The following is a 27,980-nucleotide window of genomic DNA, read 5'->3' as shown; positions in this document are numbered from 1 at the left end:
GATGGTACAGTCCGCATGCAGTTCGGAGTTGTTGCTGAGGAGGTTCCACTGTTCCGCACATACTGTTAGATTGGCATGCATCCTACGCTTTGGTCCTGTGGTAGAAGGCTCCACGGCTTTTGAAAATGTTACCGTCTTCTCAAAGGAGTTACTTCAGACAGCAGAGGAAGGTTGCATTATTCCTCCTTTTGTTCAGTATTACAGGTGAGTGCTGATTTTGTGTGTGTGATGATTTTTGGGGGGTCCTACCAACGTTACAGAGAAGTTTTGTGAGGAGCCTGCGTGAGTGTCTCGCGCATCACGGATAAATTTCAGTCGGCAAAACTAGCTGCCGCCGCGTGCTTATTTGAAGCCGCAAGTCTAGCAAGTTTAGCCGGTGGCATTTAAAGCCCCAAACTTGGTTACAAGTTCACTCCGACGCCTCGGGAGTAGTAGCTAGCCAGCGCCACCACAGCGGATGCTGGTGCGAACCCGGGCTGCCATAGAAACAGTCCGGAGAAACCGCCGAGGAGCGCGAGCGGTGATAGTCAGTCAGATATACCGTCCGCTACACAGCCTACACTTAGGTCACTGCAGACTCAGTGGCAGCCATATTAGCTCCCGAAACAGTTTCTGTTAAAGTAACATGATGCAGTGAAGTATGTCACGCCAGCTGCTCGTGCAGAAATGTTGAGGAACTTCAAGTCGTGTCACCAGAGAGGACAATGCTAGCGCAGCACTCCCCCCGCCCCCCTCATCATCAGGTCGGGATGAGGGTCAGCCACCATGTGCCTGCAGAGGAGCCTGAGCTCATTATGGTTTAATCAGGGAGTGGGGAGTTTCCTGACTCCACCCTGAAGCACGCCAACTTTGTGCTAAGTGTTGACTCAAAAGCACGAATATGACAGTGTAGCTCTAACCCTGCCTCTAAACTGCTTTAATCAAGTATGATGCTAAAACTATCTGAACAAAATATACTTTTTTTTTCCAGTTGAACATCTATAATTAAATCTTTGTCATGCCCAAGAATAATGATGAGCTGCAGCCAGGTATCCCGAGCTAGAGTGAATCAGAGCAAGCACTTTACTTCACTCAGCAATCTTTCCATATCTAAAGGGCCATGAGACTGACTAAACGCATCAACAAAGTAGATGTATACACTGCTTAGAGGGGGGAACAAAAAAGCAGGTACACATGCCACTGTAGGCTACCTGTGTGGACACACCAGCACCATATCCCTGTTTTGATAGTGTTTTGATAGTAGACTTGTAGTTTTGCAAGCAGACCAAAGAAAGCTCTGGTCTCCTACACTACACCAAAACACAGTGAAGCTCCATAACTCTCTAAAGACCTGACATGAGTTTACTGACTCACTCTAAGACTGCGGTACATTTCAATGAGAAGGTTGACCTTGTCTTTGTTGAATGCAAAATAGATGCATATACATTTATGGCTAATAATGTTTAGGCCTTAAAGGGAAATAAACATAAAATATGATGAATAAAAATAAAAAGTAACCAGACCTATCATAGATGTCATAACAACATGTGGAGCAGAAGTGTTAAGTACAAGTTCAGCAACAGGTCTGGTGCTATGTGTTTGAAAAAATACACCAAGAGTCATGTATGGAAATCAGGCTTTCTCTTGTAGTTTTGTAGAAAAATAATGTTTTTGTGACTGGAATATGGATTGGGCATATACTGATTTCAATAAAACAGACTCTTTGCCTTTACTGTGGGCTAGTCACACCTCTGAAGGCACATTCCGAGGTAGGACCCCACAATCAAGATAATTTGTGCTTGAGCTTCAGATAATCGGGTTCAACAGCCAAAATCATCATGCCAACTATTCTGCAAAGCTTCCAGAACAAACAGGAGGCCTCAAACTTAGCTTAGTACCTCAGAGAGAGGCATGTGGGCATATCACAGAGTGGTCACATAAATTTTAAACTTGTAACAATGTGCTGTCATCAACATGTTGTGATTCTGAAACAGTTACTTTTATTGTGTGGGAATTGCGGCTGTAGCCATCAGTTGCAGCAATGCTCTGCACAGTTTTCACCATGACTAATGATGTGTCCCATTTGACTTGGATATCAGAGATGGGAGTGACACCACTCCAGAGTTGAACATGTTCCTGTAGTAAAAAGCAAGGGAAAACGGCAACATAGGGCCATTCATGCATCACTAGCCATACCCAGTGGGTTGATGCCATAAGGCAAATGCAGAAACCCGGGTTCAAAGTCAACCTTGAGATTATGTACTGCCCATCTTCTGCTGGGTGTTTCTTTCCTGCCTTCTCTTCACTGGCCTATCACAATAAAGGCTCAAAGCACAAAAAATGTATATCAAAAATACAATTCTAACTGGAAATTCAGAAATTTTGACTTCAAATGGCACACACAATAGGTTTATCTGTGCTTTGTTTATTTATCTTTTATTTATTTTTTTTAGGGTGAGCAAAGTGCTTCTCATAATTATTAGGCAACTGCCATTATTATGTGTATGTGTTTGAATATGGTGTTTATGGCAGCATTTTCAAGTTTAATATTCAAGGTTTCAGTTTAATATGAAACATTCAATATTCATTCATTGTTTTATCTGTTTGTTTATTTTCAATTGTGGTGTTGGATTTGTACAGGCAACATAAAAATGTAACTTTACAAGACGTTCTCCAAACGTTCTCCTGGAGTTAAAAGAAAAACACTGCAACATGCACACAAAGATTAGCTCAGTGTTGAACTTGAATAGCTCCTGCTGATTCACCACTGATGGACAGCCATTTTAAGACGGAGTCATTTGAAGTAAGAAGTTGATGTGACTATGGGTTAAGATCAGCTTATTAAACAGGTGTTTAATGCACTCATGTCCCTCTCTACAAAACTGGATTTCCATCTTCAGTTCTATAACCATCACCTATTATATTGTGATTTCCACTTTTAACAAGACATGGTGTCCTGTACCAAGATATTGCTGCCACACATGTAATGCCCAATAAAGTGAGAATGAGTAGCAGAATGTCCCAAGGGTGCAGTGTGTCCTTGATGCCAGGATATCTATAATCTGTTTTCTGCTCTGTGTCAATGAGAGACTGTGTTGAATTTGCAAAGCAAACTGAAAGTGTCTGAAGATTCTGCTCTTTCTGAGGATTTAAGGATTGCAAGATCTAAAAAAACACTTTCTTTTGGCTGTCTGAGAGCATCAAAAGGAGAGGGAAGGAATCGCTATTATGTGAAGATAGACTTCACATAAGATTTGATAGACTTTCACTTCACTTTTTTTTTTTTCTTTTTTTACTCCGAGTTGGAGAAAACGAGGGCACGCTTATGTAAGGTTGTCGTCATGTCACGAATAAAAATTTAATGCAGTCGCTATACCTCTCCATTACACATTCAGTGCAGGAAAAGTGCTGCTTTCTTCCTTCACTATGCCTTCACTCATGCAATTTAGTCAAGTCATTCAAAAGCTTGTACAACGAGCTTTCTTTTAACTCCAGGAAAAGGTTTGTTTACAGTGTGCTGTACTGTAGTTACAGTCTGGCATTTCACACAATGTATTAATCAATATTGATATTTATTTCTAAACCTTGTTGTGGTGACATGCATCTCGTGTCAAATTAGATGGCTTTCCCTTGTTTCGAAGATGCTCTGTTTGGGGGAACTTTCTAATTAATTTGAGCATCTGAACGAATAGCAAACATTTGCTGTGGGGTATTCTTTTATGTTCTGAACAGCTTTTCCTCCCTTGAGGAAGTTGTTAACTGTGTGTTAGGCGAAATAGGGCATACGCCTGTTTTAGAGTAGCTCGACTGCTGATGGTTGGTTTGCAGTCATCCTTATCCATCTTGTATTTGTAATTTTTTCTTATTTGCATAAACATGTGGTGCCTTCCATTTGTGAATAAGCTCAGTATGCTTGTAGAAAGGAATAGACATAGCTTACAGTCACGCTTTTAATAAATCATTTTACTCTCTCCAGAGTAGTGTAGCATTGTTTGACAGAAAACTGGCTTCAGATGGCAGCAAACCTCCATGTAATGAGCTTAATGGTAATGATTAAATCATAGTAATATTTGAAAGCAATATGAAAATGTTGTTAGTTTCTTAATACGAGTAGATAAATAATTCACAAATGTTTGAGCTTCGATGAGATAATGTCATTTTGTATCCGTCAGCCATAAAAGGCTGATGGGGTATTGTCGTCACCCAAGTTTGTGAATGCAATAACTCGAACGTGGCGACGTAGAATTTTCAAATTGATGCCATACGTCTTTCTAATAAAAATCTCAGATGAGTTTAAACCTCAGTGACATCGATCTCAAGGTTAACGGTCAAGATTTCTGAAATTCTTGTGAATACGTTAACTCAAGAACAAAGTCATGTAGGATTTTCAAATTGATACAGTAAGTGCATCTATTAAAGATCTTGGACAATTTTAAATCTCAGTGAAATCTTGTGGCTGTGATAACTTGAGAAAAACGTAGGACTTTGAGACTGATAACATAGGAGACTGAGGGGTAGCGCTGGCAGTCACCAGTATTTTTCCATTATATTTATCCTGAGTATTGATGCACCAGTTCCAGCAGGTTTTCTTGGTCTATTACATACACAGACACACACACACACACACCATGCTGCCCTCTCACTGACTCTTGGTGCGATTCTTTTCAAGTGACTTGTTCCATTCTCTCCAGTCAACTAGCAGTATGTTAAACAGATGGCAAACAGAGTCTCTCCAAATGGTTTTGATTGATAAATAAAACAGAAGGAGCGCTGTTTGGAAAATTTTGGACTTTGAGGGAAATAAACACAGGGAGACAAACGAGCCGTTACACAAATGTTGCTACAGAGCAGTGCTCGCCAGAAGGTTTCAGAACCCATTATTTTAGCGCCTGAAGAACCAACACGTGGACCTGATTGCAACCGAGGGTCAGTGACATAGGCCCTAAATTATATCAGGATATTTCTGATGACAAGGAAAAGTGTAAGCAAATTCATTTTCCATTTTGTTTCCAAAGCGAAACTCTCATTGATGACACACTTCCTAGTTTAAAGTGTTCATAGCATATTAAAGTTCTTAAATTGCCTGTCAGTTCCCCTACTTTACATGTCATCCTGTTTCTCGAATATAGCTACATATCTGTTTTCAGCCAAAAGTGCAAACAAAGAAACACTAAGGGCACAACAATCTATACTGCAGTTTGTAAGGTAGATTATTCTATGTCATAATGACAAAGTCACATTATAAGCAACTTAGCTTTGATTACAAGAGTCGTCTGTCATCTGGAAGTCCTAATGATTAACTTGTAATTAAATGAATCTTAAATTTTAGTGAAAACTAGAAAAACTGATAAAAAAGTACAGTGTTGTTACACAATTCAAAAGGCTCCAGTGACGGTAACATTAGAAAACAGATATTTGCTTCTCATATTGTAGGGGTAGGAAAAATTCCTTGGGCTGTGCCAGTATTTGCGGACATGGCCTTTTTGAGGGAGATTGGTCAGAGACGGAGCTATTTTTTGGCAAAACAACAATAGAATATTTGAAGTCTGTTGCCAAGCAGCGCAGCAGGTTTTGATTTATGATGATGTCTTCCTGCTGGCAGCTTGTTGCAATTAGCGTAGTTGAAGGCATTGGCAGTCCTGCAGTGTTGTGTTTATTTATTTTTTATTTTTAAACCAGTAATTCCTCTTTTTTTTGTACAGGAATCCTGATGGTGCATTTCCTTCCCCTGTGTTTTATATGACTTCTCTCTTGCTTTTCCTCATGCTCAGCTTTCTCTTCTCTCATCGATGATGTCATCATGTTAGCATATCTCTTCCCTTCACCGTTTCCTTTTTTTTTTTTTTTTTTTTCTCTTCCCCCATTTCCTCCTTCTCTCCCTGCCCGGTCGCAGTCTGTTGTCTTCATATTTCTTTGACCTTCCACAACACTGAGCTCCTGCTTTCAAGACATGCCACATTTCTGACAAGCGCAGGTGACAGAGTGCATGGGTTAGTTATATTTGGACAAAACGCATACAGGCAGCCTGCTTTGAAGTCCTGAATTCAGGTCAGGAGGAGGAACACTGTAGAGACAAAACAAACTCATCAATGGGAACACTGAATCACACAGTAAACTGTATTATTTGTTGAAGATCCGAGTGTCTGCTGTGGTAGGATCAAGTTTGGATTCTAGTCTGATACCCACAGATGTCAGATAGTTCTGTATAGATATTAAATAGATTTTTTTTTTTTTTAACTAGTAAAGCCAGAAGTAACACCAGAAATACCCTCTTCTCAATGATGGTATTTTTGAATTCCCACATAGTTTGAGCACAATGGCTCTGGATTCTGTACTCATTTGTTTTTCCGTCTTTAGTTGCTTGAAGTTTCGCCAGTTAAGAATTCAAAAACAACACAAAAATCGTTATTAATAGCTAGTACCATTGGGTTCATCAAATAGCTGCACCTCTGACTGGCCAAAAATGTTGGACTCCCAGGACACTTCAGCAGGTGTCCTTAAACCCTTGTTTACAAATTAACAAGGTGATTTGTATATCAGTGTTATTTTGTGTGTCTCTTTGGCAGGTGTGTGGTGCAGCCAGGTGGTGGTGCCTAAAAGAGTGAGTGCCGTGCTGGGGAAGAATGTGACATTAGAATGCAGGGTGGAGGTTGGCACAAACCTTACTCTTACTCAGAGTTCCTGGGAGCGCCGTCTGCCTTCAGGCTCTGTCACAGTGGCTGTGTACAACCCGGAGTTTGGCACCTCCATCCCTCCAGAATTCATCCATCGTTTGTATTTCCGCTCACCCTCCTCCCATGATGCCACCATCGTACTGGAAAACGTGGGCTTTGCTGATGTCGGGATCTATACCTGTAAGGTAGCCACATTTCCTCTGGGAAATACTCAAGCATCCACCACAGTCAGTGTACTTGGTAAGTGTGTGTCTTCATTTGATATACTTTTCTTGAGAAAACACTGGCTTTCCTTTAGGCGGTTTTTGGTAGAGATAAAATAATTAGATCAATTATTCAGTTTTTATGTTTCTGTCCAAATCTTTTTGGGAGGAAAGTTTGTTTTTTGATCTTTAATATTTATGCTCTTTTGTGTTCAAATGTTCAATGTAGGTAATGTGTCCTCCCTCGTGCGTGAACAAATGCTGTACTCTACAAAATGTGCAATCATGCATTGAATACACTGAAAAGGTCCAGAAAAAGACAGAAAAAACGAATTTAGTCAGCATCTACTCCTGATGCTTGCATAGAAAGCTTTTATGTGCAGGTTAAATCTTGTGTTTCTAGTTTTGTGTTGCATTTATAAAACAAATTGTCATGTCTTGTGATATTATTTAACAGAATAGTACTTTATGTATGTTTGCTGTTGCCATTATTATAGTGAAGTGAATAGAAGCCAACAAACGTAAAACAGAAATCCACTGGATCATCATAGATCGTCCTCCAATATATCACACATTGCAGAATTGCGGTCTTTTGAGAGTCATTTAATTAGTTACTCTGCGTTCTCGATGCCTAGAGTGTTCTTTGTTTTCACAGAACAGATCACAGGTCTAGCTGCTAACATTAACTTGGACAAAAAGGAATAAAATGCAATTAATTAAGGAGGAAAAATATCAGTGTACTGTAAACATTTGAAACTCAGTAAAGCAACCTCAAAGTCTTTACTGTTGTCTCTGTTGATTCTGTTTTCACTCTTGTTAATAACAGTGGAGCCGAAGGTTTACGTGTCTGCTGGTTCAACTGCACTGATTGATGGTGGCAATGAAACTGTGGTCGCTACTTGCATCGCTGAGCGAGCCAGACCACCTGCTGAAGTGTCCTGGGAGTCCAACCTTTTTGGCCAGTCAGAGGTGCAGCTATTTGATGAACCCAATGGTACTACCAGCACACAAGTGCGTTACATCTGGCAGCCTACACGTCATGTTCAGGGCAACACACTCACTTGCGTGGTCCGCCACCCAGCTCTGCAGAATGACTTCAGGATCCCCTACCAGCTCAATGTGCAGTGTAAGTGCCTTGTGAGTGATTGGTGTGGGCTAACAAATTTAAAAACTGAAAGAATAATAAATATGTGAAGAATGTGTTTAATAATTCTGTTCCTGCCAGAGTTAGTAAGTTGGTAAGAGAAGATTTTGTGCTGTAAGATTGTGATAATCATTAAACCAGTTACCCATTGCACTTGTGGTGTCACAGCTTCACTAAATTTAAAAACAAAACAAAACACAAACTCCAAAAAGCTGATTATGTTTTAATAGTCGTTGTCTAGAAAGTGTTCTCTTCCAGTCAAATCCCATAGATGCCACAGTAAATGTACTCAGCGTAGTACAGCTATTTCGCTACGTAACATGTGCTACCAACTTAGAAAAAGAGTAAAGTGACCACCTCCAAAGTCTTTGTTTGACAGATACTTTTTTTTTCTTTGCTCTGATTTACTGCTTTGTGACATATGGTAACTATAAAGGATTTTCTGCTCATTCACTGAATGCAACAGTGGAAAAAATGTGGCAACAATTTTTGCATGTAACAAAATCTTTTACTTTGTAATAGTATATTTGTGTGAAACAAATGCATACCAGCAGAAGAGCCAGGGTGGTGCAGATGACTTCTCAGAAACCTTGTGAGCACCTTAATGAATATATTTGTGCAATGTCAACACAATATTTCAGTTACATTATTTTCATAATGAATGTGCAAATGAAAACTGTAAACCGGTAAAAATGGGGGGGACACTGTTTCATGGTTGCAGTTGTGTAGTGTTGATGGTTCTTTTAGGATTGTGAAAAACGTTGCAATATACAAGCACTCATGAATGTTTGCTTCTCTCTGCAGATTATGTTTATAGATTATCTAGCATCTTAGTGCATATTTGCAAGCTTATGTCTTTAGCCCATTACTGACCTCAGACTCTCTATAATGCTTCAGACAAACCAGGAAAATGGTTGTACTTGGAGCACTGTTCTCTAAGGCCATTTACTGTGTCTGGCCATTTTGTGGTCATGTCACATAATTGCTTTTCTCTCTCTTCAGTTGCTCCTGATATCTCCGTCGTTGGGTATGATGGAGACTGGTACGTAGGCCGGGAAAATGTTCAAATGACGTGCAAAGCCAACGCTAACCCGCCAGCTCATCACTTCAGATGGATCAGGTATGAGTATCCGTATGTCTGTGTGTAACGTTTACGGTTTGTCTGGGATTGAAATTGACCCAGCGGGCCAATTGCTGATCGAGCTAGGTTGTATTATACTCTGATATTTTAGTAAGAGAGCTTTACATTTGATATAAAATAAACAGTAAAATGAAGGTTTTCACATCCTTGAAATAATTTTCAAATGATAATTTATTATGCTTTCCTCATGAAATGTCCCAATCAATTGTGTGTCCCTCTGCGTGTCTTAAGGTTTCTGTCTCTTGTGTGTCACAGGTTGGACAGAGAGATGCCTGAAGGGGTGGAAATGATAAACAGCACTTTGCTTTTCCTGCGTCCCCTCCAGCGGAATGACTCTGGCGTTTACAGGTGTGAGGTTGCCAATGACATCAACCTCCGCAGTCGGGATGTGCGTATTCTCATACAAGGTGAGCAGAGTATACACACCGGAACAAAGCTGACTCCTAGTGCCTTCTCTTCCCTTAGGAAGCATTGTGCATGTTTGCACGTCATAGAGGGTATCGGTGCCTGTGTCGTTGTCCTTCAAACTGAAATGTGACACTATCACTCTCGCTCGTTCTGTACATACTGACAGTTTATCAAGTAATCACCCATGGTACACTGTGTTCATACTGATATTAATACATTTGGTCTTAATTGCATGCTTATTAGGCTTGATTAACATTACGCCTCCAGATGTTCAAAAGAGAGTTCCTGGGCCAAACAGCTGCAAATAATTTTGGCCTCTTCAGACCACAGTGCGCTGCCTCTGCTCTGTCCTGCTGGCTTGGCATCTGAGTGCGTCGTGTCTCTCTGTTGTGAATGATGAGCATGTTCCTTTGGTTTCACAAAATCTGTCTTGCCAGTGGAAGCTCTCTTTCTGAATGAAGTTCTGATTATGATGTGATTTCCTTTTTCATCACTCTCTCGCCTCCTTTCTGTGTTTCTTTTATTCCTGCATGTGTCATGCAGTGAGAGGCAAAAGCCTGCAGCCTCACTGTGAGATGATGTCCCAGATTCATAAAACATTAACTAGTTCTTTTCAACTCCTATTTATTATTTATCATTCATATTTCATTTTCCTTTGAGAGACCTGTACGGGTGTTCACAAGCTTATGCATGTTGGTGTACCCTCCATTGTGCATGCGTGCGTGTGTGTGTGTGTGTGTCGTGTTGTGGGTGTACTCATCAGTTCACTCTTCATGGAGTTGTACATTTCACATACTTGGAGACCACAGACCTCCGGGTTCATGTGTTTGCTCTTTCAGATGTGAATCTTTGCCTCACATCTGGCCTGGCACCAGGGTTAAAGTGGCAGAGCAATTTTGCAGCACCATTAAAGCTTTTAGACTCAGATTTTTTCCATTACTCTAGCTTCTTATAATTATAGCCTTTGGCTTGTCTGTTTGTGGATAAAAACCACTAATCCATTACATTTTATGGTTGGTGTTCTATTCGTGGAATAGTGAAAGTTTATACTTGAAAAGTGGGGTCTTAAATGTATGTTCTTGATCATTTAAAACATATACCCAAAATAATCTGCTTATACCACTGATAACCCCTACAGACTGCAGAATTTTAAGGACATCACTGGTACTGTTTGGTGTTTCTTATCATGTAGTCAAGTCACTCGTTTCTCTCTGCATGTAGAGAGCTGCCATCAGCATGTGCAAATACTTTGAAGTTACAAATTGATTGAGGGGACAACAGGGACAAAGCCTGTTGTCATATTTTATTTTATTTTTTAGTTTAAATTAATACAGAAGTAGCTGAAAACATGACCTGATCCTTTTAGACAGTTTCTAAAGACTTTGATTTATGATAGAGATAAATCCATAAAAGTGTTTTCAATGGGGTTTTTTTAATTTAGCAAAAATACCCAAAGTTGTAGCCTATGAAAAACAAAGTGTTGAACACATGGCATGGCCTGATTTGCCCAAAGTAAAAGAATGCACATTAACTTAAAGATTTTAAGTAACAGTTTGAGCCATGTCAGGTCTGCTATCGCTGTCACCTGCTTTTTTTCCTTTTTTGATCACAAGAGAATAGCTGTTATGTTGTGGTGTCTCGTTGAACTTTACAGAGATCTAGTGCTATGATTTTTGGGTACATACAAACTAACTCTTAGGTAGAGTAAACTCAATCCCAATAAACTCCATTTCAAGTGGAATGGAGTATGTAAGCACAGCATACTACACCACATAGAAACACAGTGCAGTGTGGTGGTGACATTGCTGGACATCTGTGTGCATTCCTGTTTTTCTGCGGTCAAAGAAACAAAGCAAACTCAATCATGCAGAATTTACTCTACAATGCACTCATTTTTCAAATAAGCATAGTAAGAATGAGTAGTCGGCTGTCCATGTTGGCAGAGAGTATGCTGTTATTGTTAAGAGCATCTGAAAAGACATTACTGAAAATCAGAGTATGCTTAACAATACACATAGTGAGGATATAGTGATTAGGACAGGTTTTTAGATCCAACTTTTCTCATTAATCCATCATCTAATAGGTGAGGCCATTGTTCTCTGTGATACAATTTTATATTTACTTACTAATCTGTAACAGTGGGAATATGCAAACCTGATTCTGCTATAGTTTTAGATGTTTTAGTCAACCTCTTCCTTCTTAGCAAAATGTAGTTGGCATTGACATTCTGCTTCTGTCTTTCACTCTTTATCCCCCCCTCACCCTCCTTCCTTCCATTAGATCCTCCCACCATGCCTTCCACCATTACCACTCCTGTCCTAACTGGCTTCTCCTCCACTTTTGTGGATGATAAGGGCCACGTCCTTCTGAGCTCCCCCACACTTGAAGCCCTTCCCGAAAGTAATCTTGGTTCCATAGTGGGTGGGGCTGTGGGAGGGGCTTTATTCCTCTTGCTGCTGCTGTCTCTGGTTGGTGTGTGTTACCTACGGAAGCAGCAGACCTTTCATGGGAACTACTACACCAAGCAGTACCTGGGCCCAAATGATCTCCAGAAAGCTCCCACTCAGCACGAACTCCATCCTACCAAAGCTGGCAGCAGATCTCAGCATCGGGACCATGATCGAGAGGAGTGGGGCGACCGCCAGCTGAAGCAGGAGCGGGACCGCCGCCACCATAGTGACTATAACGGAGAAGAGTATCCTGTTAATGGGTACACTAGGGCAATGAGGGAGAGCAGGCGCCACAGTCATCAACAGAATCACCATCATGAACACACACAGTATTCTAGTCCACAGCAGGCCAGATGTGTCAGATACCCTCATTCACCCAAACTACAGGGAAACGGCTCCCCCTACATGTCAGACGACTGCTACGATAGCGGGCCCGACGGTGATTATGTATCTCATAAAGATGGCTCAGTCATTTCACGCAGGGAGTGGTATGTTTGACAAGGTACCTAGTTCTGCAGGAACGAAAAAATGCAACATGAGTTGGAAAGTTTTGTTTATCAAATTAGGGGAAAACACATTATTTTCTTCTGTATGCACACACAGCATCTCTGTGTGTTTTGTAGTTAACATGTTTTTTTTGTTTGGTTTTTTTTTTTTTTTCTTTTCAAGCGTCCTGGATGACACTTGAGATGTAATGTATACATTTCTGTTTTGAGTGTGGGCAGCCTGTGGACGGTGCGTGTGCAGACTAACAAAAGAGCCGATGTATGTGTTGTCTCAGCCTTACAACATGGACTGCTACAGCTGATTGAGTATAACTAATGTGTTACTGAGCAGAAGCCCCGGTGGCTTTAAGATCACGCACGATTGTCTGAGAGAAGAGTTTTTTTTCACAAACTCTGCCTTTTGTGTTCATGTTGCTTGTACTCATTTGTTTAAATGAACTCTGGCCTCTTAGTGCAATTAGATGATGTCATGTAGTTATTGCAGGTAAATCCATAAAAGTCAGATGGTCATTTTTCTTCAGTAAGACACAGCTGAGCCGCCGTACATCAGTTTATTTAAAACAGGATTTGTCTTCCTGAGAAATCTGAATTCCATTTTGACTAATTACCTAAACACACTCTTGGTCATAAGATTTATTGAACTGCTGTTTTTGCAGGATTTTGTAATGGATTGCTGAGTCATCAGACCTTTTTTGTTTTGTACTAAAATCTTAGGTAAATCACAATGGAAGAACTGAGCTTGAGGAGTTGACCAGTAAGGTTTTGGCACATTTTGTGTAAACCTTGCGAGCGTTTCTCCTGCTTGTCCTCAGCTCGTCTTTTATCCCAGTGATGAGAGAGCAGGCAGGAGGGCTACATGAATGGGGCACAGTCTGCTGTGCCAGCACACTGGGTTTGTCATATCGGTCAAGCCTTGAAGCCTGGAAAAATATTTCTCTAGTTTATCATTTTTATTAGAACTTATGTAAGCTGCTGGTTTTTGGGAAGAGTTTCAGGTTAAACATTCCCTTTAGTTAACCACATTATCATGTTGTCTATCGGATGATAATGGATCTCTTTGAGAAGTTTAAGCCTGGCACTAAACCAGGACTCTTGGAATTTCAAGAGCGCCATCAGCAGGGGCATTGTTTAAAGAGGCTACTGTATGGGAGCCACCGTAAGCTGGCCTCTTAGTATTTTGTAGCACAGAAAAACCATGCAGCCAGTACACACTACCACACTCAACCACGTTGGACTGTTTGTCTACTGTGAGTAATCTATAGAAACAAGACATGACTGTGTCACAGATCTGTGACATGTATTGTTTGGAGTGTGCGGCCGCATGCTCAGACATTCACCATTTCATTTACGATTTAAACATTTGGTACTCACAAAAATTTTTTTAAAAAGTGTTATGTAGTTTTTGTAATGGCTGTGTTGTCACTTTCACCTGTGATTATCAGCACTTTTGACTAAACTCCACAGCACAGGAGTTGGAGACAATATTTTGTTGCCATCATCATTAAATCTTTAACACAGTTATCCTTTGAGTAGCTATTAAATGATAATGACACACCCTATGATTTTTCTTTTCCCCAAAAACATGTTTTATTCATTTGGAACCAGTCACCTTTTATTGCCAATCAGGACTCTCAAAAATCACATGCCATACCAAGAACTGTGATTAAACTGCGGAGAAAGCATTGTACGTGTTAGTGTCATTGGGCTCTGCAGCCCCAGTAGTTCAGGAATCAAACAAAGCTATAATGGATTTAAAGGTAAACTTAGGTTTTTGTAGAAACGTAAAAATTAGAGTATTTTGGCACATGCACCTGTTCACCAGACTGCATGGAAGAGATCTGACTTTTCTTTCATATACACTAGATGTGAATACTTGCCAACTTTAGTAGTATGGTTACTTATACAGTATTTTCTGCCAGATGCCAAATCTTTGTTTAACTTGTATATATATATATGACGATGACAGTGTCTCACATTCGTATTACCGACTAGATAACAACTGATAATTAGCTTACTTAAATGACTAATGCATCACTGTTGTAAACGGGGGTTTTGTAGCCCGAAATAGGGGGGGGGGGAGGAAGATGCTTTAACATTAGAGTAACAGTTGTCAAAATCGAAGCTAGTTAGGTTATAATGAACCTTCATATTTCTGTCAGGGTGTGAATTTTGTGCAGTGGATCGGCTGCAGTTGTCGTCATGAGATTTGATAATGAGCCACTGTAACTATCAGTCTGAGACTCTGGCCCCTGACTGTGTTTCATGTTGTTTTTGAATGCTGTACAGTAGAAGTAATTTATAGACTGAAGGTGCACATTTCTATGACTTCCTGAAGGTTGAATCATGTTCACACTTCTGAAAACTGAGCATGTTTTCTTTTCGCGAAAGGTTTTAATTTGCACTAATTTCCTTGGTAGAAAGTAGTTGAAATGAAAAAGCATTTATAGGGGGGGGGGGGTTCTGCACAGCTAGGTTGTAATTGAGAATGTGAGTCTTTGTAAATTGGATGACTCTTTAATGGAGGTGTCACGGAAATGTACAGTTGGTAATTTGTTAGCCCTGTAGCCTCATTTTGACTGAATAATTACATGTATTGGTCCGCTGCTGACACCTATTCAGTCTGCCCTTCTGGTCACTTTCACATAAATGCAGAAACTAACAGGAAGCACGGTAGCCTAAACCCTTGTTGTTTTTGCTCCTATGCACTAAAACGGAAATTCCTCTGATCGATAGACTTTTTTTGCTTGGCTCGTCAGTTTGAAGCCCTGCACTTGGATTAATGAAGTACAGTTTTACTGTGACATTTTGTATAGAGATCAGTCATCAATATCCTTACCTTGAGAAATGCCCTTCACTTTCTGTTGAGAAATACACACCTAGTGCCTTAGATATCTAGCAGAAATGTGTTTATCGTTTACCTGCGTATGTAATGACCTGATGTGTCACCTCTGGGTTTTGATTTTCATTGCATTCTGTATTTTAGGAGGAATTCGTAGTGCCAAATTCACTCTTTCTGCCCTTGTGGCAGTGAAACGCAGTATGTTTCCGAACCTAAAGGCATTAAGAAACAAAAAAAAACAAAGCTTGAATACATCTGGATGTAAAATGACTTGCATCCTCTGTACTGTTCTGTCAGGGGTTTTGGTTTCTGTATAGCCACTGTTTTTTTGTTTTTGTTTTTATTCAGAAATGTATAATTACCTTCAGTCTCAAATTGTCAATGAAAAGCACCTTGCAGTCATGTTGTTTGGTTTGGTTTTTCAGGGGGTTTTTCTTTTTTTTGTGGGTTGTTTTTTGTATATACAGAAAATGTACATTTCTTGAACGAGGGAAAATATTTATGTCATCAAAAGCAGTCAAACATTATTTTGTCAATCTCTTTGAGATACTTTAGTTCAATAAAGCACCTTAGCACCTGTGAATTCTTTTTCTTTCTTTTATTCTCTGGAGGTTTTTGAGCTTCCTATTACTCAGACTGCTCAGTCTCAGCCTCTTTGTTCATCTATAAATGACATCATCTCTAGCGCCGTAACGCGTAATGCTGCATAACCTCCCCCCCCCCACACACACACACACACACACACACACACACACACACACACACACACACACACACACACACACACACACACACCTCAAATCCAGTATGCATATGTGGGACACCACAAATGATGTAATTCCTTTTTTTTTTTTTTTTTTTTTTAAAACCTTCCCCTCCTTCACTTCAACTGATCCTCATTACACTTTAATAACAAAGATTTCATTCGGATGTTACCCTATTACGTTTGCCATCTGGTTAAATACTGATCAGTTGATCTCCAGTGGTATTCCTGTGGTCGGGGGAGACCCAGCACCTCATGTGCTCGAGGTTCCCTCATTAATAGTCCTAGTTTGCTTTGTTTCAGGACAGAAAGGCCCTGCGCTCCCCTGCAGCACCTCTCCTTTGTAAATCCACCACCTTCCCACCCCCATGTCTTTCTCCCGCTGTCTACCAGCTGGTAAAATTAAACGCTGAGTGTTTCTGACTGGCCCAAAGTCCCTGCTCTCCAGCCCGTTGACTGTCCCCATGGCAACAAGCTCATCTGGAGCTGCTGATGGAGGCTGTCGTCCTACGAGCTCTACCTGGCCACACAAAGTAGGGGCCTGCGTGGAGCTCAGAGCTGGGCTGTGCTGTTGTGACAGCTCGTGCAGACAGACTGAAAATGGCCCATTACTCCCTGCAGCACTACAGAGAGCTCTTCTGGCTTATAAGGACATATACAAGTGTGACTCAGTGTTGCGCTGGCACTCTAGGTCCTCAAGACGTTCTTGCCATAAAAGTCTTCATCAGCTGACCTGTCTTGTCTCTTACAGATCTTATCATGGTCACAGCAGTTTCTCATCCTGACCTTGAAACAGGGCAGTGTGAAAACGCATGGGGAAGCAGCTCGGTGGCAGTAATGATGTCACCCCCCAATGCTTGAATTTGTTTGAGACACTCGTGCAGAAGATCAGCGGATTCGCTGCCTGCGACACAACAGTTTCCAAGGATACTTTTCACAAGACACAAAGGAGTGAGCGAACGTCTCAGGCAGCGCAGAGGGATGCAGCTCTGACAACTGTGAGTGAGGGGAGAGACTTTGATATTAACTCCCCAGCAGAGGTGGCATCACATTGTAACTATCACAAAAACTCAAAATACTGAAATGCTGCTCTAACCTCCCCCCCCCCCCCCCCCCCCCCAATCGTTATTACACCAGCATCTGCTTCCCAGGGGGGTCTGTTGTCTAGGCAATAGTGTGACCCCTGAGCCTTAAGTATCGGTGGGAAGGGGGGCGGTGTTTGGCCAACTCGCTCTGTCTTACTTCTGTTTTGGCCAGAAAGGGTCCGTCTGAAACTGACCTCACTGATCAGCATGTGCTTCTGCTGGATTCACAGCACCATTGTTTGTGTGATGAAGTGCTGAAGCGGGAGAGACTCGAGAAGGGACGGTAAAAAGCCGGATCCCAGTGTGGGGCAGTTGATCCACCACTAACACCAGTAATCCGAGGCCCACCACCCCTCCCCAGAATACATGGTATTTAAAACAATGAGGAGAAAATGTCAGGGCGGAACATGCAGGATTGTTTCTGAGTACAATTTGTCTCGATATTTCTTAGCTAGAAGCATGCACGAAACACTACCTCCGTTAATGAACTCCTACAGCTGCTCAATGCGTTGTGGCTTTAAAGCAGCCACCCTGTGCAGGTCCCCTGAAAATGTCTGTCACAAGGCATTAAAGCAGCCGGCTTGATGAACTACATTTTTAAAGGCGTTTTGATCAACTCAAGAGGCTCTTGACATAGTTCAGCAGCCATCAAAGGTAATCGAATGGTTATTAACCGTTAGAGGACGGCAGGAATGGAGGAGGCGGAAGAAGTGACTTTCGGGGGTGAGCTCAGAAATCCCAGCTTGTTCAATATGCATCATAATTGAACTGTTATTTAGATTTCTCATCTCAGCACATTGATTTTTTTTTTCTTCCCCTCTCAAGAGCTAAATCAAGGGGAATTGACCATTATGCTTATGCCTCCTCTGTCACCTTTTGTCCTTCAGTTCCTTTAGTGTCCTACATTTGGTTTTATACATTACTGCTGATTTGCCAAAGCTTGCTGTTTTGCGAGTTTAATGCATCCTAATCACGATTAATCCTTAATCCCCTCTGTGGACAGCATGGAGCATATGTTCTAACAAAGCTAATTCACTTTGATAATACTGTTACACACACACAAGACTGAGGTAAAGCAACGGATGGATTCAGTGTTTTAACCCTGACAGTGAATTTTTAGTGAGTAACAGAGTTTTTAAATGGCATTTTTATACCTCAGTTAAATTGCAAAAGCCCTTTCATGAATACCAATAATACAGGGCTGTCCAGTACAGACTCGGACACAGTAAAAGGCTACTGGGAGCAAAGTATCAGCACTTTTTTTTTTTCATGGCCAGTAGTGTTTGTTATTTTGTTTTTTCTTTTGAAAAGAGAAACTGTCTTTGTAGCTGCTGGGAAATATACAGATGAGAAAACCATTATTAGTTTCCCTATGAAAACTAAACTAAAAAGTATTTCCCAAGTGTTGCTAAACACCTAATTCCAACATGCCACTAACACGCATGGGTCCTGAGCATTCCCACCCCATTCTTCTTTGGTGAATCTCTCAACCTCCTCCAGATTTGATTGTCTAACGGCATGGACCTTGGTTTTCAGTTCACCCCACAGATTTTCAATTTAAGTCAGGGCTTTGTGCAGGCCAATCAGTACCATTTATTTTGGTCCTCTGGAGGTAGTTCTTCACCAGGAGTGACATGTTTTAGGCCACTGTGTTAGAAGACAAACTAATTAGCCAGATCCAGTTTTGCTGCTGACTGCTTGAGGTTTTCTTTTGAAATTGTCACACATCCATGTTTATTTAATCTTTCCACATCTTTCCAAAATCTTTCCACCTTGATGAGATTCCCAATTCCCGGCGCACTGACATGTCCCTCACAGTGTAATACTCCCACCACCGTGTTTAACTGTGGGAACGGCGATCTTTGAGTTGTACCCTTCTCCTCCTCTTATCTCTGTGGCCAAAGGGCTCTATTCATGTTTCAACTGACCAAAGATCATGCTTCCAGTATGCATAATCTTTCTCCAAGTAGTCCTTTAGCATACTTCAGTCTGGACTGAACAATAAAGGGTTAAAACCCTCAGTTTCAACTTGATTTTACAAAGTAAAATCAGATCATTGCACAGCTGTGGTTTATGCAATGGCTCAATAAAAAGCTCAGTTTTGGGGAGCTTGTTATTGTGTGCAAATCTAAAAGTAGTAAAGGAGTGTGTCACAGATTTATGCAATTTATTTGTTTAACAAGACAAGTTGTAAGAAGTGCAATAATGCATTATGGTGGGCTTAACTGTTCCCACACTAGCCACGCCACTAGCCTACTAGCTTAATATTCAGCATGTACAAATGACAGTGGTACCCATGTTAAAAATTCAAGGATGCTTGTTTCAGTTTGAAAGTGAATAAATGAATAAATAAAGAAATAAGCATATAATGAATACAAATTTGCAAGGCAGAGTTGGGAATCACAAAATTTCAACTTTCCGACTCAGATTTCAGAGTAAGTTGTCACCAACAGCCCAAACCTAACATATCTGAATTACTGAAATGACAAAAGGCAGAAAGCATCAAAAGTTATTATTTCAGTCTTTACTTCAAAGACAACTTCAACCTTCACAGCTGTTGAGATGGCTGGTAGTGTTTTAAACAAGAATTTGCTGGGTGGCTAAATAAAGGCTAATCAGGTAGGCTTCTCCAAACATTTTGCATGTGCGTGACTTAGAGCTCAATCAAATATAGTGAAGTAAAAACAAACAAAAAGGGGTGCCGACCTGCAAAGTGTAGGTCGGAGGGGTTTTGTTTTGATTTCCTTTTTGAGCAGTGACATTTTTCTCCTGACTCTTTTTCTTTTTCTACAACTGTTTGATAATTGAGTTGATGCATGTGACAACCAATCACAGCTGAGCAGTCCTCTGGCTGACCCAATGTAGCACCAACCAAAGTGACAGCAGCAGTTTGGACTCTCATACTGTAGAGAAGTAGTGCTTCTAATTATAGTCAGATCTTTAATGTGGGCAGAATATTATCTCCATAAGATAAGTAAAATAAACTGGAACAACTTAGTTTACTCTCCTTACCTCTAGGTCTAAACTGCTGTTGCTCTACTCTAATTGTCTTTATGGGTTAAATGTTGTAAATTGGGACTATGAATGAGAATCTTTGAATCGATGCCTGACTGTGTGTACACTTTGATTCATTCACTGCCAGGATGTTAGTGGTCTGTCATCGTTGTGTTGTTGGTGGTATCCTGGACTGTTCTCTGTCCTCTCTGTCTCAGACCAGTCTCAAGCAGAGAGATCAAACTCCATCACCGTGGCAGGAGCTGTGATGGGCGCAGTCCTTGCTCTCTTCCTCATCGTGGTCTTCATCATTGTGATCCACACCGCTCGCAAAACCCAACCACCGGCCTTCACAGACAAAGTGTAAGTGGACCGAATTACTCATGTCGCATGCAGAACATGCTCAGCTGGTTAATTAATTGCATGATACAGTGTGAGGTGATGGGAGCCCACCGGTGGGTTCAGGGAGTAGCTCCTTCCTGCTGTGGAGAATGCTGCAGCGGTGCGCGCCCTGGAGCAGGGAGTCTGCGGGACAAGGTTGAGGGGTGGCGGATAATTGCTGTCTTGGCAGCAAGCCCTTGTCCTATTTTGTACAGTGCACCAGCACTCATGTTAATGTTAGAGCAAAGAAGAATAACTCTGAGGTTAAATTATTTACAGGAGGAGCTGGGTCACCCTCTGCCAGAGTCCCATGACCAACATTAAAATCTTTGCGTGTGTGCCTTCTTTGTTTTTTATACTCTAAGAAAACAGATCTGAGCAGCATCTTATACATGTTTTTTGCAGACAGAGATGAAGCCTGGGAGGTTTTGATTAACACTGTTTTTGACTTTGAAGTTCATGTAGCATCTCAAAAGGTATGTTTAATGTGTCCAGCAGTGCTCACAAGCCTAATACCCCTTATATAAGAAACATTGTCTTGTACCTGTGGAGCATATCTGCAAGGTTGCATGCAGGCTGATCCTCTCATCCATCCCTGTTAGTGTATGATTCAGCATGAACACTCCACTCCAAGTATTTCTCAAGTTAGGCAGCTATAAGGGCTAAACGCAGTCCTGCAGTCTCTTTAATACTAGTGGTTTTATAGCCACTGCAAATATGTCAGTGACACAGGGAAAAAGTGGCGTGGCAGTAATTCAACAGGTTTGACCAGCCCACAACCCCCCACTCTCCTACCTCCGCTCCCCCCCCCCCTTCCTGACACTATGACACCCCCCTTCTCCAACCCCTCTCTCAACAGCAGGACATCCTCCCCCCTCCTTCCAATCATCTCCCAGTGTCACAGTGGATCAGGTCAGGAGGCAACTGAGGAAGCTTCGCCCCAGGAAGGCAGCAGGCCCAGACAAGGTGTGTCCGAGGATGCTAAAGGAGTGTGCTGCTGAACTTGGAGAGCCGCTACAACAAGTCTTCAATCTCAGTCTGTGACTGGGGAGAGTGCCCGTCCTATGGAAGACATCCTGCATCGTCCCGGTCCCTAAAAGGAACCGGCCCAATGAGCTGAATGACTTCCGACCGGTGGCACTGACGTCACATCTTATGAAGACTCTTGAGCGGCTCTTCCTCAACCTCCTCCGACCACAGGTACAACATCCCAGGACCCACTACAGTTCACATACAAGGCGGGTGTCGGAGTAGAGGATGCCATCCTGTACCTCCTACATAGAGCCCACTCACACCTGGACAAGGGAAAAGGCACGGTCAGGATCCTGTTTCTTGACTTTTCCAGTGCCTTTAATACCATCCGGCCCTGTATGCTTCAGGAAAAACTGAACAGGATGGAGGTGGACCCCTGCCTGGTGGCTTGGATCTCCGACTACCTCACTGACAGACCACAGTACGTCAGGCTGAAGGACATCACGTCTGACACTGTGGTCAGCAGCACAGGAGCACCACAGGGAACTGTGCTGTCCCCTCTTCTCTTCACCCTGTACACCTCTGACTTCTGCTACAACTCTGAATTATGCCACATTCAGAAGTTTGCAGATGACACGGCCATCATGGGGTGTATCTGGGATGATCAGGAAGAGGAGTACAGAAGTCTGGTGAGGAACTTTGTCGCATGGAGTCACACAAACCACCTGCAACTCAACACCTCAAAGACTCAAGGAACTGGTTGTGGACTTCGGGAGGTCCAGAGAAGGTCCACTGCCGGTTCAGATAGAGGGGGAGGAGGTGGAGGTGGTCAACAAGTACAAGTACCTCGGGCTGTGGGTGGACAATAAACTGGACTGGTCATGCAACACAGAGCACCTGTATAAAAAAGCCCAAAGCCGACTGTACTTCCTCAGGAGGCTGAGGTCTTTTAACATCTGCAGGAAGCTCCTGAGGATGTTTTACCAGTCGGTGGTTGCTGGAGTACTTTTCTATGCTGTGGTGTGCTGGGGGAGCAGCACAGCAAAGAAGGACTCATCCAGGCTGGAGAAACTGATCAGGAAGGCTAGCTCTGTGGTCGGCATGAAGCTGGACACTCTGGTGACAGTGGTAGAGAAAAGGACACTAAAAAAACTGCTGGACATTATGGACAATGCTGGGCATCCTCTGCACACGGCCATAAACAACCAGAGGAGTCTGTTCAGTGACAGGTTGCTTCTCCCAAAGACAAGAACCAACAGACTTAAAAACCTCCTTTGTCCCACACGCCATCAGACTGTTTAACTCCTCTCTGGAGGGGAGAGGGAGGGGAGACAGGAGGACAAAGGAGGGGGGAACAACTAAGCTGTAGTGCCTCTTCACTTCACTGTGCAATACTTTTTATTAATAGTCAACGGTGCAATAGACTTCAATACTTGAAATGTGCAATTCCCTTGTATTCTTATTCCTATTTATTCTATTTATCCCTTTCGTATATATTTTATTTATATATGTCTCTGTATTTATAGATGTGTGTATATATATAATATTCTGCTCACGTTCTGTAACTTCTGTCGGTGCTGTGCTTTTGGAAACCGAATTTCCCAGAGGAACCCACCCGAGGGATTAATGAAGTTTTATCTTATCTTATCTTAATTACCAGGACACAAGTATGTGTTCTGTCATCGTCCTAAATAAGAACACTCAGTCATTTGTTCCCTCAATCCAATTTTATTCTCCCATGTAAACATTTACATCCTAATTTCAGCGACTGCGTCGTCAGAAGAAATCTAGTGTACATGCTCCCAACTGCGCCTCAAAGGTGCGGCTTGAATAACGAACAACCCATCAGCCTCTGGGTGCAGGTTCAATGTATGTAGCCCGTGTGTCAGGCTGGTCAATGCCACGACAAACTTAGCATCTTAAGTGTGACCGTGGCTGGAAGTCCCAGTGGAACAAGGCGTGGGTAGGGGGAGGAGGAGGCTTCATCACCTCCTTCATCACACGCAGACGTGAGAGTAAGACGGCGGGTCAATGAGAAGCTCTGACTGTAATCGGTCACTTCGAATCCCAAATATGAAAGAGAGAGTCGGCATTAAGTGACACACAGTGTTAGAAAATCGATGCCTGTCATGACGCTGTATTGTGAATGGCTGAGGTTTGTTCTTAGGCTTCAGTTTAGCAGGCAGGGGGATTTCAGCCAGCGAGGGAGCGAGTCTGACTTCAGCGTCTTGCAGGGGTTTAGAGGAACAGCTGTCAGAAAATGTTCTAATTTACTCGTCCGCGTGGAAGTCCGTCACTTTCATACACCTGCTGTCATGTACACTGAGCCATCTTCATTTAATCATCTGTAATAATGGATTCCAGGGCTTCGAGGAATACCCTGTCTAGGACTATTAAACTGCAGGACTTGCAAGATGCATTTAAAAATAAAAAGAGAGGCAAAATTTCATCAGGTTTCAGACATGCAGTATCTGTACGGTGGCCCTCAGGTGCAAATAATAAAAACTATTTGACGAAACACACAAGACAAACACAACCACAGCAAAAGGCGAAAAAGTGCATCATCATTTTGTGATTTTTGTTTGTTTGTTTTTGTTGTTGTTGTTGTTGTTTTCTGCCATGTTTTCTGAAATCTTGTGCCTTTGTGTTGTTGTGTTTTGCACCTCAGGGCCTCTGTAGGCTCCGATGTTTTCCACAGAGCGTCTGTTTTTCATCGTCTCTGCCTAAAAAAATTCTCACATCTTTAAAGCTCTGCACATCAAGTTGATTTTGCTGCCTCTTCTGTTGTGAATCCATCTCAAAGTTTATCGCAGGATACCATAAACAACATCAATATGCCTCAGAAGGAACTCGTTATAGTGGCTGCCCTTCAAATTTGATCCAGTAAATTGATTTTGTACCGATTTTATCTATCGCTGATCGTTTTATTCTGTTTCTTTGCGAGTACAGTGTTTTTCCACTCTGAAATTTGTCTCCATTGACATTTCTTCTTCCCCTTTTTCTTCCTCTGAAGGATTGACCTTCCTCCGACACACAAGCCGCCTCCTCCCTACTCTGAGAGAGCACCGGCTGTTCCTCTGGGAGTCCACGCATCACAAGTGGCCTGGCTGTGTCAGGTAAAACCCCACTTTCTTTTTACAACCAGCTGAAAGTCACGTATGTGAATCATGACAGCTCTACACCACAATTATTAACACTGAATGAAGCGCACTGAGTCACAACAAGCAGCAGTAACAACGAGCTAACTCATGTCATAATCTGTTTATATTAAGCAGGAGGCTCTTTGGCTTTATTAATTTAATATGTTGGAGAGTTAAATTTTTTATTTCCCTGTCCTTTTTTGGAGTCTCACACATTATAGAGGCCTAAAGGGTGACGATGATAGAAGATGATTTAGGTGATGATTTGGGGTTTTTTTGCTTTTAATATACAGACTCGCAGGGCAGAGCACAGGCACGCGGTCACGGAGAGGCAGCACCCACCCACAGCAAGGCGGGGAGCCCAAAGCCCCACCCATCAGCGCTCCCGTCTGGAGTGGGTGTGTCATCAGAGTGGGACAGACCAGGTCTACATCAACCACCGTGAACACTACGTGTGAGGAACAGTTCCAATCGCAGTCCACCAATCACCCGGCAGTCACTCTGCCTGAGCAGCAGCGAGCTTATAGGCTTCACCTGATTCACAGAGCCATCAGTCCACAGAAGGAAGCGGTTGGTAGTGTATGAGGAAAGTGTCTCTCTATATAGGCTTTTTTTTTCTTCTTAAAACATAAATCCTTTCTGCTGTACGCTGGCTGTCACCCGTAGACTGTACAAAGAAGGTGGACATTGTCATGTTAGCTCCTTTAAACCAAATCTCACAGTTGCAGGCAGATCTGAATATAAAGCTGAGGGACACTGCAAGCTCATACAGTAGAAACCTGTCAGTCACAAAGTAGGCTCACATTAAAGCGTTTATTTTTCATACAAATGGGGACTAAAATGGACACAAACAACGTTATTTTGTATCATCATAGATTGAAAAGTAGAGCCTAAAAACTCATCAGATAAGTGTTCACTGAGGGCTCAGCAGCTGCTTTCCCATAGACTTTTATGAAACCGGATTTCTTTTGAAATCACAGGCTTTCTTGCTGGCTGTTAAAAAGCATTTTTAACCCTGGCGTCCACATTTGTGGACATCACATTTTGGGTTTTTTAGACCAAAATACTACATTTTGCTCTACAAGGGCCTGATATCCACTTACGAGGACATTATACTGCTACTGTTCGATCGAAATTTTAAAGGAATATCCTCATATGTGGCTCTCATTTTTCTTAGAAACAAAAATAAGGCACTCCTAAAGACACTCCTCCAACGCAAAAGCTACATCCATCTTTCATATACAGTCTATGGTGACACACTCTTGTCTATACAGTAAATATGTAGCTATAGCCAGCAGTCTGTTAGCTTAGCTTAGCATAAAATTAGAGATACTAGGGGGAAAAGGGCATTTCACAAAAGGTCCAACTATTCATTTAATTACCTTTTGTTATAAGTTCTCAGTGTGTATTACTTAGGGTACCGAAGTGCTTTAGAAGAACTAACTGCATCAGTTCATATGCCTATACATGAGTAAAAGTGGTTAGAGACTAGATTAATGTCAGAGTTAGCCTGCAAAAATAAAGTTTTCTTTTTTTTTTTCCTTGTTGGAGAGCATAAATCCATATTCTCAGTTACATCACCAGACCAAACTGTGAGGTCCAGTGAGACTAAATATTCTAGCTGCAACACAGACATAAAGGGATTAAAGTACTTCTATCGCAGCCCTGTGATGTGCGGTTGTAATGTTATGATGCTGTTCTTTTTTTAGGAACAAAACATGTAGATTTGTAATCCTGTGGAGACTTAACCTACCACAAATCAGGGAAACGACGATATGCAACAGTACAGATTACTGTTTTTTGGTTTCATGTGCACTGAAGAAAGATGCTTGCATTGTTTTTGTTAAACTAAAATAGATTACATAGTTCATAATCCTGTAGGATATACAGTGTCTGATTATTATTGTGAGGAGCCAGAGAAAGAATATTTTTAAAGTGCCATTATAACATTTGGCAGGGGGGAGGGGATTCCCTGCTGATACGTGTATGCTGTAGTGCTCACATTCCTCCACTGTGACTAGATGGTTTTGAGCTATTTTTTTGACTGCCGTATGTATTAAAAGTGCATATTGTTGCCAAGTGTGTTCTCAGTTGGAAACATATCAAAACCACTTGAAAAGCTATAGGAATAGAAGAAAGAGTCTACTGAATTGCTGTGTGAAGACAGAACGCTCCAGATGAGGGTGTTCAGTGACCTTTTTAAAGTAAACACTCTGAGAGATGGAAGCTCTGAGTCACGACACGGGGAAACAAGAGAAGAAGTCCTTGAAGATTTGAAAAAGAGTTTGTAGTGACGAAAAGAGTTTGGTTTTATTTATTTTTTTAAGGGAAATAAAAATCATCTCAAGGTCACAGTCACATTGCAATTACTGTGACGCCCACATCAAAGAGAAAAGCTCTTATTATTACCGTGAGTCAATGATGTGGTGTTTGTGCTGTGGAAAGCCAGAGCTCACGTTGTAATGACACCACAGTGAGGGTGGAGATGTTTGAAAGAAATCAGTGATTTGTTTAGATCAGTCCTCGTGTTACGGGCTCTAGCGAAGACTTTCCTAGGGTAACACCTAGTGGACAAATGGGTCAGCGCAACCCCCGATAGAGCGTGTGCATCACTGAATACATAATGCGACCCTTGGCTGCTCCTTGTCAGAGAGAATTAAAACTTGGGTGGCTGCAGTCTTACCGTCGAGCCTGTTTACACAGTGGAAAACTGCTAACCCTTTGGCACAGACGTCGTTTTCACAGCACAAAACTACAAGCGATGGAATAAATGATGCATTAATTCCATTTAGATGTTTCTCTATCAGAGTCCTGGTGCTGTGATTGCTCCCGCCGTCATGTCTCACTGAGTGTTGTTACATTCTTTATAACACCAGCTGAAATATACACTATGAAAGAAATTAGCTTAGGCACTGGAGGAAAATTGATTAATTAAACACTACTGTGCAAAAGTGAAGAGTCACCCCTCCTTTCTTTATGTTTTGCTTCCTAGGAGCCAGACTTTCTTTTCATTTAAAAGTGATATTTAACAATGGATCTGATTTCAGAAGTTTTTCTCTGCTTCAGCTGATCCATCTGCTGTTCACTGAAGTCTCATCAGAAATGGTCTCAGTGGGGTGGGGTGTGGGGGGAGGCTGTCAAAAAGCCATTCTTAAGGAAGGGAAACAAGGAGAAAATGCTGACATATGGACTAAAAATCAGCTGCAACAGGTCTCTTGGACTGATCGATACTGAATAAAGTTGGTTTTACCAAATATTGACTTTCACGTTCAATGGAATTGTACAAACTGTTTTTGCCTTA

At 41.8% G+C, this 27,980-nt stretch overlaps 1 protein-coding gene across 2 annotated transcripts; it reads left to right on the top strand.

The window, feature by feature from the left end:
- nectin3b (nectin cell adhesion molecule 3b) lies at positions 1–27,965 on the top strand. 2 transcript variants are annotated; one of them, XM_005922030.3, is made up of 8 exons: positions 1–204; positions 6,546–6,893; positions 7,683–7,982; positions 9,003–9,120; positions 9,397–9,548; positions 20,405–20,549; positions 24,553–24,655; positions 24,973–27,965. In XM_005922030.3, the coding sequence occupies exons 1-8, from the start codon at positions 126–128 to the stop codon at positions 25,135–25,137; spliced, it is 1,410 nt and encodes a 469-aa protein (XP_005922092.1). In that variant the 5' UTR covers positions 1–125; the 3' UTR covers positions 25,138–27,965. The 2 variants fall into 2 exon arrangements, with proteins under 2 accessions (XP_005922092.1, XP_005922091.1); XM_005922029.3 differs by lacking the exons at positions 20,405–20,549; positions 24,553–24,655; positions 24,973–27,965 and adding an exon at positions 11,830–15,927.
- Positions 27,966–27,980: the final 15 nt, after the last annotated feature.

The sequence above is a fragment of the Haplochromis burtoni genome, unplaced genomic scaffold, assembly GCF_018398535.1.
Source record: "Haplochromis burtoni strain Fernald_Lab_line unplaced genomic scaffold, NCSU_Asbu1 Contig_56, whole genome shotgun sequence".
Classification (NCBI taxonomy): domain Eukaryota; kingdom Metazoa; phylum Chordata; class Actinopteri; order Cichliformes; family Cichlidae; genus Haplochromis; species Haplochromis burtoni.
The sequence above is the reverse complement of the archived record's forward strand: the minus strand, read 5'-3'. Positions and strand labels throughout refer to the sequence as shown.

What these genes read in the sequence shown, in the direction of transcription:
- nectin3b (XM_005922029.3), top strand. Translation starts at nt 126, where the DNA reads ATGTTACCGTCTTCTCAAAGGAGTTACTTCAGACAGCAGAGGAAGGTT. An exon ending in CCTTTTGTTCAGTATTACAG is followed by an intron (nt 205 to 6,545) that starts GTGAGTGCTGAT and finishes TCTCTTTGGCAG; the next exon opens with GTGTGTGGTGCAGCCAGGTG. An exon ending in TGTGCGTATTCTCATACAAG is followed by an intron (nt 9,549 to 11,829) that starts GTGAGCAGAGTA and finishes TCCTTCCATTAG; the next exon opens with ATCCTCCCACCATGCCTTCC.